This window comes from Hyaena hyaena, unplaced genomic scaffold (assembly GCF_003009895.1).
Source record: "Hyaena hyaena isolate Hyena2069 unplaced genomic scaffold, ASM300989v1 scaffold_129, whole genome shotgun sequence".
In the NCBI taxonomy this organism is placed as follows: domain Eukaryota; kingdom Metazoa; phylum Chordata; class Mammalia; order Carnivora; family Hyaenidae; genus Hyaena; species Hyaena hyaena.
This window is the reverse complement of record NW_024080763.1, coordinates 90,084-110,404: the sequence shown is the minus strand read 5'-3', so window position 1 is coordinate 110,404 and position 20,321 is coordinate 90,084. Positions and strand designations below refer to the sequence as shown.

The window sequence follows — 20,321 nt, the reverse complement described above, 5'->3', positions numbered from 1 at the left end:
ATGACCGTGGCGACATGGCTTAAGAGGCTTTCCACGCTGGCCCTACCACATTTATTCATCTCTCCTTTTCCCAAACTTAATTGGTAACACTGAAAATAAAGTTACATTTTTTAAGAAAGATCTGAGCTTCTGTGTTAAGATAATGGGGAAATAATAAAACTCATCCAGCGAAAGGAGTTAAACAAACTCCCCTACTTCTCATATTCCTTCTTCCCCCTTTTTCAGGATCATCTATACCTGGACCACTTTTCCTTACAGAATTCACTGCTATGACCATTTCTTTTTCTAAGATTACATCTACATGGACTTCTTGCAGACAGCTCAGAGGGGTGCTGAGGATGACAGATCATGACAAAATGGACTGAGTTTCCCCTGCACCCTAACAACATGCAGTCACCCTCGGGACATGAGATGAGCACCTAGCAAGGCCAATGGGTCTCACCTCCACCCCCAGAGTCTTCTGCTGGGTCTCCCTGATGATCACCATTTCTTAGGCCTAGAGGGCAGCTTTGCAGCCTTCTAATTTAACAGATCGGACCACTATTCCACCAGCACACCACAGCCCTTGAATCCATGCCTCTTAATCAATCCCTGGCCAACCTGAGCAAGTGGCCCATGAGAATGAGCATTTCCTAAACAACACAGGGATGAGGACACAACCCACTCATACCACTGAGGCAGTTACTTGGATAAAAAGGAGGGGGAAGCCCTTTTGTCCATAAAGACAGCTGGGCCTGCTGACATGAACAGCTTTTAGAGATCGTGTAGACTCTGGGGAATGATCTGAACATCATATTCCAAGATTATGTGAAAACGATACAATCTCATCAAGACTTACTAAGAGCTAAATGAACAAACACAAAAAAAAATCCTTGAAAATGTTTTTGCAAAACTGTCCATATGTTTCCTCTTTTAACATTAAATTTGAGCATCTGAAGGATAATAAAGTTGTTCCATGACAATACTTATTGAGTTCTTGGAGGGAAACAATAGTTGGAAACAGTTTCCCCCTAAATTTCAAAACCAAGTGGGAAAGCTATAGTTTTCACTTTTTTTTTTTTTTTTTCAATTTCTGAGAGAGACAGACAGACAGACAGCATGAGCAGGGGAGGGTCAGAGAGAGAAGGAGACACAGAATCCGAAGCAGGCTCCAGGCTCTGAGCTGTCAGCGCAGAGCCCAACATGGGGCTCAAACCCACCAACTGCAAGGTCACGACCTGAGCCAAAGTCAGGCACTCAACCGATTGAGCCACCCAGGTGCCCCATTTTCACTTTACTGTTTCACAACCTACCTCTGGACAGCAAATCTTACATGACTCCCCACCTTTTCCTGGCCAGAGAGGTTGCTGATATGACTGCAGGGAGAGGTGCTTTGCAGAAAGAAAAGACAGCTGGCTCCTAAGCGACACTGACATCAGCGAGGCCTTGTTGGGTCATCCAGATGACCTGTCCTCTACCTAGCACACAGGTCCCGAGCATGGGCTCTTTACTCGGTGGCTCTCTGCCGGCCATGGAGAGGTCAATGCCAAGACTCAGACTTGGATCCTGACTTCAAGGACCATATAATTTAGAGGAAGAAAATGGTGCTCATGACATGGCGAATACATCACATTAAAAGGCCATAAAAGTCCTGGGAGTTGAGACTTGAGAGAGTGAGGCCGGAAGATGCACTGAGGCTGCATCATGTCCTGGTGAGCAGTGAGGGTTGCTGGGAAGGGTGGTCCACAATCACAGTGGCTGCAGCGAGGTTTAGGCAGAGTCTGGGCCAATGGTTCCCAACCCAGGATGCTTCAGTCATGCCCCCACCCCCACCCCAGGCAATGTCTGGAGATATTTGCTTGGTCACAAACAAATGGGCTATTGGCACCAAGTGGGCAGAAACCAGGGATGTGGCTAAACACCCTACAATGTACAGACAGCCCTACAACCGAGAATTATCTGGCCCCAAATATCTAGCTGGTGAAGCCTACAGAAGGAAGGCAACAGGGGCACGGAGATGGCTACAGCCAAGGTCAAGGTGAGAAGCTGGAACAATGCACACCTACCAGCAATTGCAGAAATATCAGCTCAAACCATGAGGCTGGCTTTTTTCATCTTGGAATTCGCAAAACCCAGCACAATGATACCTAATCTTGGCCAAGCACATACAGCAAAGGCCTCTGCAATGCTGAGGAGAGAAGTGTTCACCTAGGCTTCTCCTGGAGTCTAATTTGGCGCCGGGCCTCAAGAACACTGCTAGGATTGATACTCTCTGATCTAGACGTTCCAGTTAAAGGATTTTTTTCCAAAGGGAAATAATATAGCAAAGCTTTACACACCAAGTGCTCACGTTAATATTGTTCCAAAAAGTGAAAAATGAGTTAACTTGAATGGCCAAGAATGAAGAAATAAATAAAACCATGATATGTCCATAAAACACACCCTTTCAGTCAATAAAAATTTCTTTGTAAAGTACTGTTAATACCAGGAAATATTTATGATCTAGTTCTAAGTGGCAGAGACCCAGAGGGAAATTACATCTATAGCAGAATCTCAACCATTTCAAAGAAAAAATACATATGCATAGAAAACAATGAAACAAATACACCAAAGTATTAACAAGGATTACTAAGCTTTTGATTCTGTACTTTGTTATTCTCAGTTTCCTGTAATGTATTAGTTTTATGGTCAGGAAAATAAATCTGGGCATAGAAATTCATGGAGGCAGTGTGGCTCAGTTGGTTGGGCACCTGACCTTGGCTCAGGTCATGATCTTGCAGTCCTTGAGTTCAAGCCCATGATGGGCTCTGTGCTGACAGCTCAGAGCTTAGAGCCTGCTTTGGACTCTGTGGCTCCCTCTCTCTCTGCCCCTCCCCTGCTCATGCTCTGTCTGTCTCTCTCTCAAAAATAAACATTAAAAAAAATTTTTTTAATGAACCAAGACTTTAACAGACACCTCACCAAAGGAGATACACAGATGGCAAATAAGCATATGAAAGGGACTCCATATCATATGTCATCAGGGCAACTGCAAATTAAAACCACGATGAGCTACCGCTACACACCTACTAGAACGGCCAAAATCCAGAACGCTGACAACACCAAATGCTGGTATGCAATCGTGGCTGGTGGGAACACAAAATGGCGCAGCTACTTTGGAAGACATGCTGGCAGCTTCATACAAAACTAAACTACTCTTGTCACGTGATCCCACAACCACAGTCCTCAGGTACTTATCCAAAGGAGCTGAAAACTCAGGTCTGCCCAGAAAACTGTGCGCAGATGTTTATAGCAGCTCTATTCCTAACTGATTTCGAAGCATCCAAGATGTCCTTTGGTAGTTGATAGAAAAACTGTGATCCATCCGACAACAGACTAGGATTCAGTGCTCTCAAGAAATGAGCTATTAAGCCATGAAAAGACACAGAGGAATCTTAAATGTATATTCCTAAATGAAAGAGGCCAATGTGAAAAGACTACATACTATGTAATTCCAACTATAGGACATTCTAGAAATGGAAAAACGGTGGAGACAGTAAAATGATTAATGGTTGCCAAGGGTTAGGGGGAGGTAGAGAAGAACAGATAGAGGACATAGGACTTTTAGGGCAGAGAAGCTATTCTCTGTGCTACTATAATGGTGGATACATGCCATTATACATTTGCTCCAACCCACAGAATGTACAGCAGCAAGAAAAAACCCTACTGTAAACTACAGTCCTTGTGTGATTATAAGAGATCAATGTAGGTTCATGGATTGTGACAAATGTGCTACTCAGCTGGTGATGTTGATAGCAGGGGAGGCTGGGCATATTGTGGGAGGCAGGATAGGTGGAGAATCTCTGTACCTTTCTCTCAAATTTGCTCTGAGCCTAAAGCTGCTTTAGGAAATATTCTACACAGGGGCATCTGGGTGGCTCAATTGGCTAAGCATCTGACTCTTGGATTCAGCTCAAGTCATGATCTCACGATCTTATGAGTTTGAGCCCCACATCGGGCTCTGTGCTGACAGTATAGACCCTGCTTAGGATTCTCTCTCCTCCCCCTCTCTCTCTGTCCCTCCCCTGCCCACACTGTCTCTGTCTCTCTTGATAAAACAAAATAAAATAAAATAAGAAATAATCTATATGAATAAAACAATACCATCTCTAGATGCTCAAGCCAGAAATCTGGATGTCCACCTTGCCATCTCTCTGGCTCCCTCCTCCTGAGCTCACCGGTACTCAAGGCTTGTGAGTTCCACCACCAGACTCCTCCCACCTCCTTGGCCTCCACTATGGCCCTCACCTACTCCACGGCGAAGGTCTCACCTGCTTCCATCTCTCAGCCTCTGAGAAACAATACAATCTGCTTAAAGCACATGTTGTATCACAGCATCTCGCTGCACTTAGGATAAAATTGTAAATCCTTATTCTGGTCTCTAAGCCCCTCACCCTGACTGTAAATGTGGCTCAAGCTCATCTCTTCAACCCAATTCGGTGTGTTGCAGCTGCACTGGCCTTCTCGGCAACTCCAAAGCACCAAAATTCAAAGCTTTGGCACACACTGGCCCCTCCACTTAGGCTTCAAGAATCAACTTAAAAGCCTCTCCATCATAAAGTCCTTGCTAAACCCCCTCTTCTAAGTAAAGCCTACCCTTTTAAACTCTCTTATGGTCCTCACTACCCCCTAGAGCACTGTCCACAATCTACAATTACACACTTATTTTAGGGGTATTAACTGGATGCCTGTCTCTGCACCAGACTATACCCTGCATGGTGAGAGACATACCTACGTTTTGTTTCAGCCCCACGGAACAAGATCCTCACTCAGTGCCTGATACCATGGCTGACACAATAAACGGCATGTGGATGAGGGAGGGACACTGGTCTGGTACGAGCAGGAGATGCCAGCGCCGGACACATGCCCAAACCCCTTGCTAACAAGAGCAGATGGCACAGAGCCCGATCTTGCTGCTGACATGCCAAGAGGCAGCACAGCCTCATGCCAAGGTTGAACTTTAGTCGCACTTGCGTCTCTGGAGTGGAAAGGAAGAGTCAAAGAAAGCCAGGAGGGTCCCGGTCGGAAAAGGCAGAGAACCCAGAGTAGACAGGGTGCTGGAGGTCAAGGATGAACGAGCTCCTCTTTTTGACTCTGAGCATCTTTCCTACATTCCGGGAGTTAACCTGAAAGCTGGACTTTTGTGACAGAAAACCACAGCCGGAACAATACTGGGCTGGTAGGGATGAGTCCCCGGATGATCTGTCCACCTCCCTCCTTCCACAGGTGAGAAAGTGGGAGACTCTGCGGGAAAAGGACTTGCCCAGAGTCACCCAGAGAGCTTGGCCCTGGGCAGGGGGTGGCTCGCGTTTCCTGTGAAAGCCCAGATAGCAAGTATTGTAGGCTCCGTGGGACACACAGTCTCTGTCCCAACCATCCGTCTCTGCTGTCCAGTGAGGAAGCAGCCACGGAACAGCGTGCGAATGAAAAAGCACGGCTGTGTCCCAGGGAAACGTGACTTACAGAAACCGGAGGAGGTTTGAGTGTGGTCCCTCGGGCCACAGTTTTCTAATCCCTGCTCTCCAGCTGCTGCTAGATCCTATGGGTCCCAGTTCAGCCACCCACTTGCCAGCTGATTCGAACACCTGCTGGCTTAGTTTATTGTTAATAATAAAACAAAACACAAGGGGCGCCTGGGTGGCTCAGGCAGTTGAGCATCTGACTCGGGCTCAAGTCATGATCATACAGTTCACGGGTTCACACCCCACGTAGGGCTCTGTGCCGATAGCTCAGAGCCTGGAACCCGCTTCAGATTCTGTGTCTCCCCCCTCTCTCTGCCCTTCCCCTGCTTATGTGCTTGCTCTCTCTCTCTCTCAGGAATAATAAATGAATAAACTTAAAAAACCCACAAACGCTCATTCCTCCTGATTCTTCTTTTACAGCTTCATAAAACGTAAGAAGACATAGTCTTAAGACCGTTCACCTGGTCCTCAACAACATTCCTTCAGCACGAGAGAGTGTGGTCACCGAAGAAACGCTGGCCAGCCACTGGGAGACAAGCTTCCCATCCAGGTGGAGACTGCAGAGGCCCGGCCTGGCACTTCCAGCCACTGTGGCACCACCAGCCCACCTGATCATCAGCAACGCTGTGGGCTTTTCCTTCCAAACAGCCCCACACCTGACCATCTCTCAGCAAACCCGCCACGACTGCCTGGTTCAAGGTGCTGCTCCCACACCTGGACAGCGTCCAGCGTGCACTGGCTGAATGAATAAACATCAGCGGGGGAGGGGAAATGAGTTCCCCACTGTCCTCTTTGGACAGGCACTGAGGGCCACTCCCAAGCCCGTGTCCACACCTCACTGCCCCGGGCCAGGCTGTGCAAGATGTCTGAGTTGTTCTGGAGAAGTATGAGGTCACAAAGGGGAAAGGTCAATTCTAGCCATCCTGGGATGGCCAGCCGTGATGTACACTGCAATGCCCAACACCCACCCCTGCTGCAGGGGGTCCACCAAGACTGTGGCAGTTGGCTGGTAGAGAGAGCTGCCTCATACACAGTCACATCCCCTCCCCAGGGGGGATAAAGGCACAGCCTCCTTGCCTTGACTCAGAACTGTGATGGGCCGTCCCAAATTCAGAGTTCCCTAAGGCCTTCGTTATGACTGTACCACAGAGTGACTACTGCCTCTGCCCTTTCCTGCTTTTGTCCCTTCCCATCCATGGACGCCAAGACCACTCCCTAATAGTGCCTACTGATCTCCCTCTCAGAGTTGGGTCTCCAGAGGATCCAACACGCAAAACTGGCACACAGGGTGACATTTGTGTGGGGGGATGAATGATTCAGAGTCTGCACATCACAGCCGGTGGGCCAAATCTGGTCCACTGTCTGTTTTTGTAAATAAAGTTTTATTAGAACACGGGCACACTCAGGTATGCATGCCTCATCTGTGGCTGCTTTTGTTCTACAAGAGCGGAGTGGAACAGTTGCTATGGAGACCATCTGGCCCCTTTACCAAAACAAGTTTGTAGACCCCAGTTCTCGATCATTCAAGAAAAATCACATATGTAAAATAAGCATTCCTCAAATCTCTTCTGGCTCCTCTCGGAAGCAGTGCTCATGGGACTGAAGGAGTAGAGCCTAATGTAGTTTCTCTGGAAGGTTTGACACATATGCATCTAGCCTCCCATTTTCTCTTGAGTGATGGAAGTGCTTGCATCATGACATAAACCCCACTCACTACCCATGTGTTGGAGTCCAGCATCAGCACCCTGGGGGCCACAGCCCTCGCCTTGTGATCCTAGTAGGGATCCAGTCATTCCTCTCCAGCGAATCCCCTCCAGCCATTCACATCTTTGATCACCAGTGATGCTTCGATCCCCAGATGACCCACCAGAGACGTGTCAGACCGAGGCCACCAGCGGCCTGAGCACCGGCTGGGACTTGCTGGGACAACAGACTGCCACAGCACACCAGCAGTTGGGACACATGGAGAAAAGTGCACGCCAAAGTCTCCTCTCCAACAACATCTAACAAACTTCGACGGATGCCCTGGGGAACAGGGGAAAGCTTCAGATCTAGGCCACAAATGCCAAGTGCAACTGACCAGAAGTTACGTATCAAAGTCAGTACTGTTTCAGGCGTGCAACACCCAGCAAAGGGAGAACTACTCAGATCAATATTGTACACCCCACAGAACACCACAAGGAATGGGATTTCAGGCTGGGAAGGATTTCTGAGCCAATAAATTTTAACTGTACCAAATGACGTGGTTTATTACATTTAATTGTAGATGAACTGAGTAGCTCCCTCTCCTGTTAGATTCTGGCCACCAGATACTAATATTACTCTGGATGTCCATGAGTGGTCATCAAACATCACCTTCGTGGTGACAGTGGAAGACAGGGTCCGCCACTGAGAGGGTCCCCACCAATCCAACTCCTCTGCTTCGGCTGCTGCTGGGAAGGGAGTACAGGGGGGAGCCAAGTGCTCAGGACTGTCCTCAGCTCTGGCACTTCATGGCCATGTGGACTTGGGCATATCATCCCATTTTCAAGACTCATTAGTCTTATCTGCAAAATAGGGACAGCGATATTGTCTTTACAGAATAGTTCGAAGGATTCCAAGTACCGGACACAGCAGATCTCAGCCAGGGCCGGGCACCCAGGATCTGCATGGCACCTGCTCTGGTTGTTGGTAGGAGGAGCTACTGATGGCAGTGAGCCTTCCTTCCAGCAGGGCCGGGAGTCGCACAATGTCATCTAGCCAGTGCTGGCAGGGGACGCACCGACAGCAGAGATGCAAGGTATAAACACACAGGGACAGAGGAGAAGGGCAAGGCAGGAACCCATTCCTAAGCCTCCAGCCCCTAGAAAGAGAATGGGTCCCCCTCTTTCTGTTAGAATGTGATGCCCCAGTAGACATGGCCTATCTGTACCACACCAAATGTTTGCAAGACTCGCACTATCCCTAATCTTGGCAATCTTTCTGGGTGTATCTGGGAGGCTTGTTCTAGAATATAATTCAGAGGACTTCCTGTCTGATGAGCTAAGCACTAAAATCGAAGCTGCCCTGTCTCTGTTTGTAGAATCTCCCAGGCTGTGCCTCCCTTGCAGCTGAATGTCAGTAAGGCAGCTCAAGAGGACATTGCTCCCCTGGGATTTGGGGATCCTTCAGATAAAAAGAATCAGATTCAGTAACTATGAAAATAGGAAGACTGCTCACAGCAAGTGCGGCCACGGGAGGCTGTCGAGAACGCCTCAGACAAGATCCCAGTTCCAGACAGGAAATACAAACAGCTCCTCGGAAGCTTCATGAGCATTGCCCCTGTCAGAAAACACTTGCAGTGAGGCTAGAAAGTTTCGTCAAGACTGAAGGTCAGCGATCTCCCCCTCGACGTGCTGTGTATGTTAGCCCACGACAGACTGTGGCGGCTACAGCCCACGGGTCATGTTTGTAAATCCCAGGCAAAACTTCAACAGCGTGGACAAGAAGCACATTCTTGTCACCTGGGAAGACGTACTTTCCCTCACAGATTAGTTTCTGAGTGAGAAAGTCTGAAAGTACCAGGTGGGTTGTATGTGTGATGCATGCATGTGCCTATGTACACCTCTGAGCCGTGTGCCCAAAATGGCGAGCTCGAGGCTCTGTGGTTTTGAGCTTAACAACTGAGGGACCCAGAGTCACAGGGACACTCTCACTCACAGATTTCACCTCAGGATAAGAGGGCAGAGTGCTTTTTTCAAGCCAGAGGGGACCTTCCAGAACACTGAATGCCCCCCTTCTTCAGCTCCCCAGATGCAGAAACAGGCTCAGAGAGTCAGGGTGGTTTGTCCACACTCCCCGAGCTAGAAGATAATCGATCAGCAACTCTAAAAACGGTGATCTGGCCTCTGTGAATATGTTTCCTTAAATGGTCAGATGAGGCCACGTGATTCAGAGCCACTCAAATTCTCCATGGGAACTCTGGGATAGGCAGTGGTTCTGAACAAAGTCGGCCCACGGGAAGTAGAATTCATTCATACTGTTTGCCCAAGAACACCAGTTACACGAGCTGTCATTCCACAAAGTCAAGATCAAGCATCTTCTCTGCACCAAAGCCACATCCCCTGGGGGTGGGGGGTGGGGATTTGCTCCTGCTTCTGCTCCTCTCTTCCGAAATCAATGTTTGAGATCTTGCTCTAGTGATCTTTAAAGACACTTTGGTGGGGCGCCCGACTTTGGCTCAGGTCACAATCTCACAGTTCGTTAGTTTGAGCCCCGTGTTGGGCTCTGTGCTGACAGCTCAGAGCCTGCAGCCTGCTTCACATTCTGTGTCTCCCTCTCTCTCTGCCCCTCCCCAGCTCACACTCTCTCTCTGTCTCTCTCTCTGTTGAAAATAAAAACTTAAAAAATATATATATTTTTAAAAAAGATCCTTTGGCAAAATTGTCATAAACCCAAATGATTATTTCACCCCACAAGACACAATGTAAAAACAAGGATACGCTCCAGTGTGGAGGTGGCAGACATAGAATGATGTGGATGGTACGTTTCCAGAATCTATATCAACAAGGAAGAGGAAGTGGTTGACTTGAGCAACTTCTTAAAATACTAAATTGAGGCCCATTTTTGCAACACTGAGAGAGGCTTACATTTACTTTTCGCAGTAAGTCTGTAAGACTCAGGGGCATTTCAATGGTCTAATCAACCTGAAAGCCATGTCAAATGGCCTTAAAAATCTGCGAGCATTCAATATATACACTCTTGTTAAAATTAATTACACCATTTACCATGTCTACGCACATTATTGCTTAAAATGTTTTACAGCCATTTTTATTAATTAATAAAGCCTTAATGGACAAAAATTATACTATAAAATTATTGTGCGTATGCTGCATTTCCAATTTTACTATTATTATCTTTAAATATTTTCCCCAAGTGCAAAGTCACTAATTCATAAATCAGAGGCTCCCGGAGAAAGTAGAACTGAAAACTGGAAGTTTATACAGAGACATAAATCTGGCCTGGGGCTAAGGACTGCTTTCGGCTTCCTGATCTCCTAAGAAAGGTGAAGGGCACCCAGGGCGGCTGACCTTGGGAATTCTGCCTGGCCCTGGCAATGGCAGAAATAGCAACACATTCTAGCCGCGTTGCCCCAGAAAACACAGCCCAGGAAGCAAAAACTTCTGTTTTTGCTGTTTGGCAGGTAGAATTCCCAATGTGCCTCTTTTTGAAAATGTCCCATAATTACTACTCTCCCCCCCCATATACATATATTTTCTCTCTCTCTCTCTCTCTTTCTCTCTCTCTCTCTCTCTCTCTCTCACACACACACACACACACACACACACACTAGAATTCTAAGACCAATCCATAAATACCAACTATCTGATTGAAAGATAAGAACTACTGTACTGTGGATGCTTCTAGACACTCAGATGTTCAGACCAAAGAAGCAAGACCCTCTGAGAGCGGACAGCACTTTGACCTCCTCACCCTGTTCTGGAATGACATGGACCTAAATGAACTTCATTTGGGGCCTATAGTTTCCTGCTCCTTACATTACAGGGTCTGGTGCTACTGCTGGAAAGGGAAGGTCTCTTATAATCCATAAAAGTACCTGTGCAAATCCAAGGCGGACATCAACACCCACCTATCAATTGCCAACTTAGAGCCGAGTGGAGAAAGCAATGCTTCTGAGAACTACCTTTTGGAATAAGTTACGTAGAAGAAACTCACCATTCGCCTTGTACGGCCACTTGCACAGATTACCCGACGGATGGGGATCCGTCCCTGGCGGCCCCACCTCCCGAGGAGGGGAGTGTCCCTCACCTGCTCTGTAACTCCAGCCAGGAATGTGAATGGACAGCTGGTCGGCGGGTGGCGCTGCGTAGTCCTCTTTCCCTTTTCTTACAGTGACCTGGTTGGCTCCCACATCCGAGAACTCGGCATCTTCCAACAGAGGCGAGCCACTCCAAGGACAGGTGCTGGGCCCCAAACGTACCTGCTCCAGCGGTGGGTTTTCCTTCAAGAGACCGTAGTGCAAACCTGGGCTCCAGCGGGGGCCCAGGGGGTTCTGGTTTCCCTGGGTGAGCTCCGGCTTCGAGGCTCTGCTCCTTGGCCCTCCGTTCGCCGTGCTATCTACTCCATCTGGTGTCAATCTGTGCGAACTGCAATTTAGGTGCAGTGACAGGACCGACCTGTGCATTTTAGGGCCGGCAAGTTGAGGCTGCTCGATGGGGACGGAGAGGGACCGGTCTAGATAGTAAACGGAATTTGGACACTGCTGAGACACCCTGAGATGGACGCAGGAGCTGAACACCAGCGGCCTCTTGCCGGACCGCGGGGCCCCTGGGGGAAAACTGTTCTCTCTGCAGTCCGCACTGGTGACCCAGCACTGGTGACCCTCGCACAGCTGGGAGTGGGTCTCCGGATGCTGCTGCCTCACCACAGAGAAGTTTCTGGAGACCTCTGCGCAGGCGAATGGTCCATGGTGCCTACAGGGATTGGTAACCCTGGCCAGAGCCCAGGGGTCCCTGAGCAGAGCACCCTGGGCTGTGCACCTGGTGCACACAGGGTCCCCCATGGCCTCCCATGCCAGGGCGATGGCTGGGGGGCCCACGCGCCTGGCCGTGATGGTGATGGACGCAAAGCCCCTTTGGGAGCCACTGCATGGCTTCTCCTCACTGGACCGCAGCTCCGTGTCAGGTCCTGGCCCCTCTGCGGGTGTCTGGGTGCCCAGCCTGTCAGGGAGGGAGGTGAACGCCCGGCTGATGGAGACCCCGCTGCGGTTTGCCCGAGGCGGCTTGGCGGGATGTGTGTGCAGAGCGGGCGCGCAGGGCGCGGGCAGCGCGGCCCGGTTTGCCTTTGATTTATTCTCATCAATCAGCTGTGAAATGACCACGGATGAAATCATTTTTGTGTTTCGCGATGCCAGAGTCTCCTGCAAATGGGAAAAGATGGCAATTATTCAAGCAGTCCATTGTAACGCAGGCAGTAAACTCTTTCAAGGGCCAGGAGGACGTCCAGAACCGAGTTCTTGTCCAAGGCCATTTACCCCACACCTGACACCACCTCTGCACACTCATAAGGGCAGAACACTCAGATCTGTTTATGATACATCTATACCTTCTGGAATCATTCTTCTGACTGGGGAATTGGTTTTCCCTGCTGGGTATCATCAAATTTTGATAATCACCTCCACCAGGCCCAGGAACACCTGAATAGAGGTTCTCAGCCTCACGGGGAAGGCAGGACACAGTTCTGCAGCAGGGCTGGGACTCGCGGGCACCAGTTTATGCAGGAGATGAGTCCTTGCTCCTCCACGAGGAGCTCTCTCTGCCTGGGTCACCACCCCCCTAACACAATCTTCCCCCTTTGCTAATTTAGACTGTCATTCAGTGCTTCCCCATTCATGCCATCCTGGGGGGTCAAATCCCAGACAGCAGAACAAATGCAAACCCTGAAGCTGGACAGTTACCTAGACTAACATAGCGACTGTGATAATCACTTATCAGCAAGGAGGGGGCCCCAAACAAGACAGATGGAGCTTTGCTGCCCGGCAGTGCTCAGGGGCCTGGGCACGGCTTCTGTCCAGAGACAGATCTGGGTGTTCCAGGCTTCCTTACCAGCCCATCTATGCCCAAAACAACGCACTGAGATTTTTAAGAAAGCATCGAACCAGGTCAGCACCTGCAGGAGGAATCTCTTTGGTCCTGGATTTGTTTTTAATATGCGTATGTGGGAACATTGTAGAAAGCTATGTGGGCCACTGCCTGAAGGGTCATAGACCCCCATTTTGATGCTCATTATTCTACGCTTCAAACGACCCTTGCCCGGAACTGCCCAGGACCCAAAATAATATGGTAACGACTCAATTCCCACCGCGTGCAGAGCCTGTAGGCTTAATTGGTGCTCAGCAGGTAAGAGCAATTTCCAAGCTCCAAGGGGCCCGAGAATCACCTGGCATGTTACAACTGCACGTTCCCCAGGCTCTGGAGATTCTGATTCTCTAGGTCCGTGGGTGGGGCCCAGGCATCTGCTTTTTAAACAACATCCCATGAGCCTGGTGTCATTGATCCGGGGAGCGCACTTTGAAAAACGTGACCAGAGGGGCACCTGGGTGGTTCAGTCGGTTAAACATCTGACTGTTGGTCTGGGCTCAGGTCATGATCTCACAGTTTGTGAGTTCCAGCCCTATGTCAGACTCTGTGCTGACAGTGAGGAGCCTCCTTGGGATTCTCTCTCTCCCTCTCTCTCTGCCCTTCCCCTCATCAAAATAAACATTTAAAAAACAAAAAAGAAAAACACACAGACCATGGCACTGCTAGTCTTTTCAAGGATGGGAAGCGCTTGTGTTTGATGACAGAAAATTTTTCTCTTCTACGATGTGATGAGAAAGCACAAAATTTTCTTTTCATCAGAACAGGATTAACACTCATTTATGCAACTGATGTCAGGCTTCCCCCACCTGGACTTTTGAAGCAAGGCCCAGCACGTGTGATCTCAGCACCCGGGGCTCATTGCGTTCTTACTGTTAAACACGAGAAGATGGTCAGCTTCTCTTTCTTGATTTTTTTCCTCTTTTTTCCTGTTTTTCATGGCAATCTCTAGCACCTTATGCATGATTCAATTTGAAAGATGCATGGGACGTTGTAAATTTAAAAGATCACAAGAGATAGATAGGTGAAGAAGAAACAGAGTCATCTTAAAATTTACTTCAGTTCCTTAAAAATCACAACATCACTGGCTACCTTTTCCCAGATGGCTAATGGAAGCCAGGCTCTGCCTTCAGCCTCTTTTAAGGTGGGGCCTCCCCTTCAGCGCTTCTCAGCCTACAACCTGGGAGCTTGTAAAAAAGCGTATCCCTGAACAATGCCATCAGAATCCCCGGGAGTGGGGCCCAGGCATCTGCGTTTTTTGAACTTTCCAGTTTGATTCCAGTGGGCAGGTGATGCTGAGAATCACCATCAATGCTTCCCTCTGCTTTCCACGGGGCGCTCTCCGTGGCTCTAGTTTACGTACAAGGAAACTGAAGGACACCTGGCGCCTCCCCCGTGCAGTCAGGCTCGGTACGGAGTCCCTCCCATTTTAGTTACATTTAGTTCTGATAATAATTGTGCCTGTGCGCCCTCCCCAGGGTGCAATCATCCCTCCTAGGAATTCCTTTCACAACAGTCCCTGGAGGTAAAAGCAAATGTTCATTTTGGAAAGCGTGCTGCATTGGTCTCATTTTATACTTTATTGCAGTGTTTCCCAACGTTTGGGCCACTGACCACTTGCATAAAAAACACCTGGTGTTGGGAGGGGTGTTAAAAATGCAGGCTTCTGGACCCTTCCCTCCCCTTCTTTAGACGTACAGTGAATCAGGATCTCTGGGGATAAGACCCAGAAGCTATGGGTGGGTGGGTGGGTGTGTGTGTGTGTGTGTGTTTAAGCTATTTACTTATTTTGTGAGAGCAGGGGAGGGGCAGAGAGAAAGACAGATTCCAAGCAGACTCCTCGCTATCAGTACAGAGTTGGACTCAGGGCTCAATCTCACAAACCGGGAGATCAAGACCTGAGCTGAAATCAAGAGTCAGGCACTTATCCACCTGAGCCACCCAGGTGCCCCTCAGAAGCTATGTTTTAACCACAGATACGGTGAAAGGAATGCCAGGCCAGGACTCAGAGCTCCTGGGACCCAGCCTGAGCCCACGCAGGAGGGACACCCTGGGCCACAGTGGGGTTGGCAGGCGCCACTGTAGGAGGTCCTAGAAGCCCAGAGGACGGCATAGAGAACCAGCCACCGTCTCATTAGCTCAGGCCTGGCAGGTGCAACTGTGACTCTGAGTCCATCAAATGCAAACAGATGAAGGAAGGGCAAGAATGAATGGTGTGGATTTGAACTTAATTCTGAAGCTCGGTATGCCAGGGTGACGCCGCTCCTGAGGGAGAAACGCTAATAGAAGTCCAGTTCCAAAGAAAAGTCTGTTTGCCTTCTCTCCCTTACCGGGTAGTTTTGGACATCAGAAACAATGATAGATGTGAAAGTACATGTCTGAAAATATGAGCACGTTCTATAACTCCAGGGTATGACTTTTTCTGTGATTTAGCAGAAATCAGAGGCTATCTGATGTACTCAAACCTATGAATGAGTGAGGGGGCGTTTATAATGAATGCATTTGTGTTTATTGGAATTACACAAAAATCGAATTAACCCATCACACACTGAATACATTGCAATTTTGTCAACATGACTGTAGAATGAATGAAACCCTTTTAGATGTGAATTCTGTCATTATAACATAGGGTCATGATCAAACCCTTTATTAACTCATCAGAAATATCTACTGACCATCTAGCACACGCCAGGCTGAGGACACTTCTTGGTTCTTTGGAGTTAAGAGACTGGAGATAACACCAAGCAGGTAATCAAATTGTCAGGACTGCGATTATTGGTTAAATTTTACTGTGTTCTCTCCGGGGCTTACACTCAGCTTTGACAAAAGCCCCGATGGATAGACTGAGAGACGTTAAAAATGAAACAGCATACTCTGCCGATCAATATGCACCCTAGTCTTGTTCGGGAAGTTCTCTTTGTCGGATCCTATGTTCTCATGGAGATCTATTAAATAATTAAAGTTGAGGTCCAACCTCTTAAAGATCTGGGCTGCCATAACAAAGCACCCCGGTCTGGATGGCTCCAGGAACAGAAATTTTATTTCCTCCCCGTTCTGGAGGCGGGAAGTTGGAGGTCAAGGGGTCAGCAGGGATGGCTCCTTCTGCCTCTTTTCCCTGCATCTCCACATTTTCTCCCTTCTGTGTGTGACTGTGTCCTAATGCCCTCCTCCGTCAGGGTACTGGGTAAAGTCCACCCTGGTGACCTCATTTAACCTAAATTACCTCTTGAAAGATGCTGTGCAAACACAGTCAGACTCCAGGGCACTGGGAGTTAGGGCTTTCACACATGCATTTGGAGTTGGGGGGAGACACAATCCAGTCTATAACAGACCACAATACACACTTTGTGTCCAGCTCTTCTTCCGGGGCTGGGAAACCAAGAACGAGATGAGACACAGGCACTATTTGATGCTCCTAACTTGGCGCACTGCTTTTCAAACAGGGAAACTTTTTAGAAAAGCAATCACATCTTTCACATCAAATACCTTTCCCAGTGAAGCTATTCCAGGGTGCCACTCCATCTGTTCTTTATATTGGGTTAACTGAACATGGCTTTGGGGGAAAAAAGGTATCTTTTATCTAAAATAAGATTAACTGATGTAAGATTTGATTTGAAAAGAAAATAATCTTGCATTTAAAGTAGAATGTTCAAGGTCAGAGCAAGGTCGAATAGTTGGATACTGTGTCTTGCTTTGGCAATAAATCACCCATTTCCTGACCATCCTCACACAATATGCACATTTGTACATTTTCTTTTTCACAAATGCTGCTTTAAAATATTGATTTCTTTTAAATGTTTCAAACATGATTTTGTAGGGCTGGTAACTGCTTTCCTAGTTTTATCCATCTTATTGACTGTTTTTAACTTTATATTTCTGCCTTAAGGCACGTTGCTAAGAAAGGCACCATCTCATAAGCTGAAGGAAGGAAGAGATAAGTGGCAGATGGTCAGAGACCTCAGATCCTGAACCACTGGAATGGGGATGCTTCCATTCTTGCAGCAATTTATTTCTCCAAAGGATAAGCATCTAATCCGACCTGTGGCTTTGAAATCTATATTTTCTTCCACTTGACTATTTCTCCCTTTTCCAGGGCTGCTCTGCAGCCTACATGTTCTCCGGAGGGATTCTTTGGCCCCATATCCACACAGATACACTCTACAGTCACCACCATGTTAGCTGCAAGCACGCTTACTCCTCTTTGGTGGATCCAGAATGATCCCCACTAAGTCTTCTATCAACCTAATGGCATTTCATCATGGATGGAAGAGTGTTTCCCAATGTATGAGTTCTCTCTGTCTGTCTGTCTGTCTGTCTGTCTTAAGACAAATAGAAGAACTGGAGTTTTCTCCATCTCCATCCTGAAACTTTTGTCATTCTACGCACTTACAAGAAACCAAGGACTCGGTACAGTGTGATGTAGAACGGTGAAAAGCTGGAAAGAACCCAAATGTCTTTTAAAAGGGGATCGGCTAAGTAAATCATGGCAGGCACAACTGCGTCATATTCTGTAGAAATTAAAAATAAAGATTACAAAGAATTTAGATGCCATGGGAAATTGCCTATGATAGAATGTTATGTAATAAAAGAGAGCTATAAAAGTTGATATACATTATAGTTTTATGTAAAAAAAATTGCATGGGAAAAAGAAGGGAGCAAAATACATATAAATATTTTCTTAGGTATTTTCTATATTTTCCTACGTGTCTAGATGCAGCTTCCATTACTTGTGTCACCAGGAAAATTTAAACGTTGTTTTTTTTTAACAAGAAAACACTGTTCCATATTTCATTCCTTTTAAATAATCACCTGGTTGAAGAAGTGCCTGCATATCATTTCTACAGCTTCGACGAATTTTGAAAGGGAGAGTGATCAATCTGGCACAGGCTCGGGAAGAGAGGCGGAGATTTATGGCAGTTGCACAGGGAAGGGCATCCGTTGGAGTGCTCCATCATCGCACAGCACCCTTGTAACAAACACATGGGGATGAGCTTTAAAAGCTCAAAGTTGGGAGGGAAATTTGAAAGTCACACTACTGATATGATCAAAGTAGATGGTCCAGATCATTCCAAAAGCGGAGGCTTAGAAAGTGTGATTTGTGGGAGTTGTTTCATTCTGTCACAGATAACGACTGTGTGTGTGTGTGTGTGTGTGTGTGTGTGTGTGTGTTATAGGGACCCAACTACATAGCCCCAAAGATCTGTATCACTAATAACCAGACCGACTAATTTTAACATCAAATGCTGGAATTTGCCAGCTCAGTGTGAAAATCAGGTGGGCAAGATCTTCGGCTGTTATCTTTCTTCAAAAGAGTGACAATCGACTTGATCATTATCTTGCCCTTCTTAACTGGGCACCTCCTTTCAGGGATGCTTCCCAGTGATCCACTGTTCCTCCTATTCATTTCCCTCCCTGTGACCTGCGGTTCCTGCTCTTTTCCCCAGGGAACAAATTAATTGTAGCCAGGCATCTTTACATCTTCAGACAGTGAGCTCGGCGCTTCCGCATAGAGAGGGCTTTCAAAATTGATGACTGATCTCAGCACCCAAAATAGCATCCTTTCTCCATTGTGTGGGAGTTCAGGCCTGGGGTCTCCGAAGGAAATGTCAAGCTTCGTTACATGCAGAACTAAATCAAAGGATAATACTGAAGACAAGTATTTTGGGGGAAAGATATTTTTTACAGATACCTTTGCTACTTTAATCTGTCATGAAACATCAATTCTTATCATTCTACAATCTCTTAGAATTACAAAAGTTCATGGCATGTGTAGCAACATGGATGGACCTTGAGGGTGTTATGCTGAGCGAAATAAGTCAGGCAGAGAAGGACAAATACCATATGTTTGCACGTATAGGAGGATTAGGAGGAACTTGATGGAGGACCAAGGGGGAGAAGAAGGGCGGAAATGGTGGGGGAAAGGGAGAGAGGCAAACCATGAGAGACTCTTGAATGCTGACAAAAACTGAGGACTGATGGATGTGGGGGGGAGGGGGGGATGGGCATGAAGGAGGGCACTTTGGGGATGAGCACTGAGTGTTATGTAGAAACTAATTTGACAATAAACTATTTGTAAAAAAAAAAAAAAAAGTTCATGGCAGAATATCCACTCATGAAAGACAACAGATGCCTTATAAACTAACACTTGGGATGACTATTCTTTCACGCAAGAAAGTCCATATTTTAAGATGCGTTAGCTGGAATGAGCCTTCCTTTATGGCCAGCCTTTTAGAGCAAGGTAAGAACAGAAGCTCTGGAGCCAGACAGCATATGGACTAGGAGATTCAGGGCAAAGCAACTCCTGGAGCTACTGGAGTTTTAGTTTCCTCACCTGCAAAATGGGCATAATAATAATACCACCCTCCCAGGATTATGGGAAAGATGGAATGAGTCCATCAATTATCCATGACCTGGTCTGTGATACCTTGGTAACATCAACCACTGTTGTAATGCACTCTGTAGTGCTTTGTTCTTTAGAATCAGAAACATATCATTTTATAAATATGACCTCTAATTTTCTATTTCAGCCTACTGGCACGTTTTGCAGTTGTAACGATGCGTACTAGCTTGTGAGATTTCCAATGCTCTCTTCTCCACCTTCGACATGTTGCCTGGCATCATTCTCTCTCTCTCCAGCAGATTAATTTTGGTTTAAAATTGAGATTCAATCACCATACTCTCCAACGATGCTGCAAGTTCACCAATTGTTGGTGAAGATTATAAAAGACTAATTAAATAGACACTGCATACTTTCATGTAACAAGTCTTAGTCAACAGTGGTGAGATTTTTCTACCGCCTTAAATCAGTTTTGACTAAACAAAATAAAATGCAAACACATCATAAGTAGGCCAATGACCATGTTTTATAGTTGGCTGCATTTTGCTGACTACTCTAGAAGTTAGAAACACATTACCTCGGTGAAGTCAGATTTCTTCTCAGTAACATCAGATTGAAGGTTTTTAAGGGCAATTTGGTCATTTGAACTGTACTGGTTGTCCTGTAATCCTAGGCAAAAGGAGATAGGATTGCTACTTTTTAGTAAATGAGAGGAGAAGATGAAATCTACAACTTTATGGTTTTGTGTCACCCACTCAGGTATTACACTAGCCAAGGATGTATCCAGTATATTCTGACTCGTGATAAAATCTTGTATATTTCCTTCTTTCACTCCACCCCCTCCACTTAGGCTCTCTGGGTTTATTATTATTTAGTTTATAATTAGGC

The 20,321-nt window shown here is 47.0% G+C and overlaps 1 protein-coding gene across 2 annotated transcripts in view; it reads right to left on the bottom strand.

The window, feature by feature from the left end:
• CUNH10orf90 (chromosome unknown C10orf90 homolog) overlaps nt 1-20,321 on the bottom strand; it is a 93,856-nt gene that overhangs the window by 54,821 nt on the left and 18,714 nt on the right. For both annotated transcript variants that reach the window (XM_039237966.1, XM_039237965.1), the window contains exons 3-4: nt 20,011-20,102; nt 11,268-12,378 (exon numbers count right to left, since the gene is read on the bottom strand). In XM_039237966.1, the coding sequence (XP_039093897.1) occupies nt 11,268-12,378; nt 20,011-20,102 (1,203 nt within the window). The remainder of the gene's footprint in view (nt 1-11,267; nt 12,379-20,010; nt 20,103-20,321) is intronic.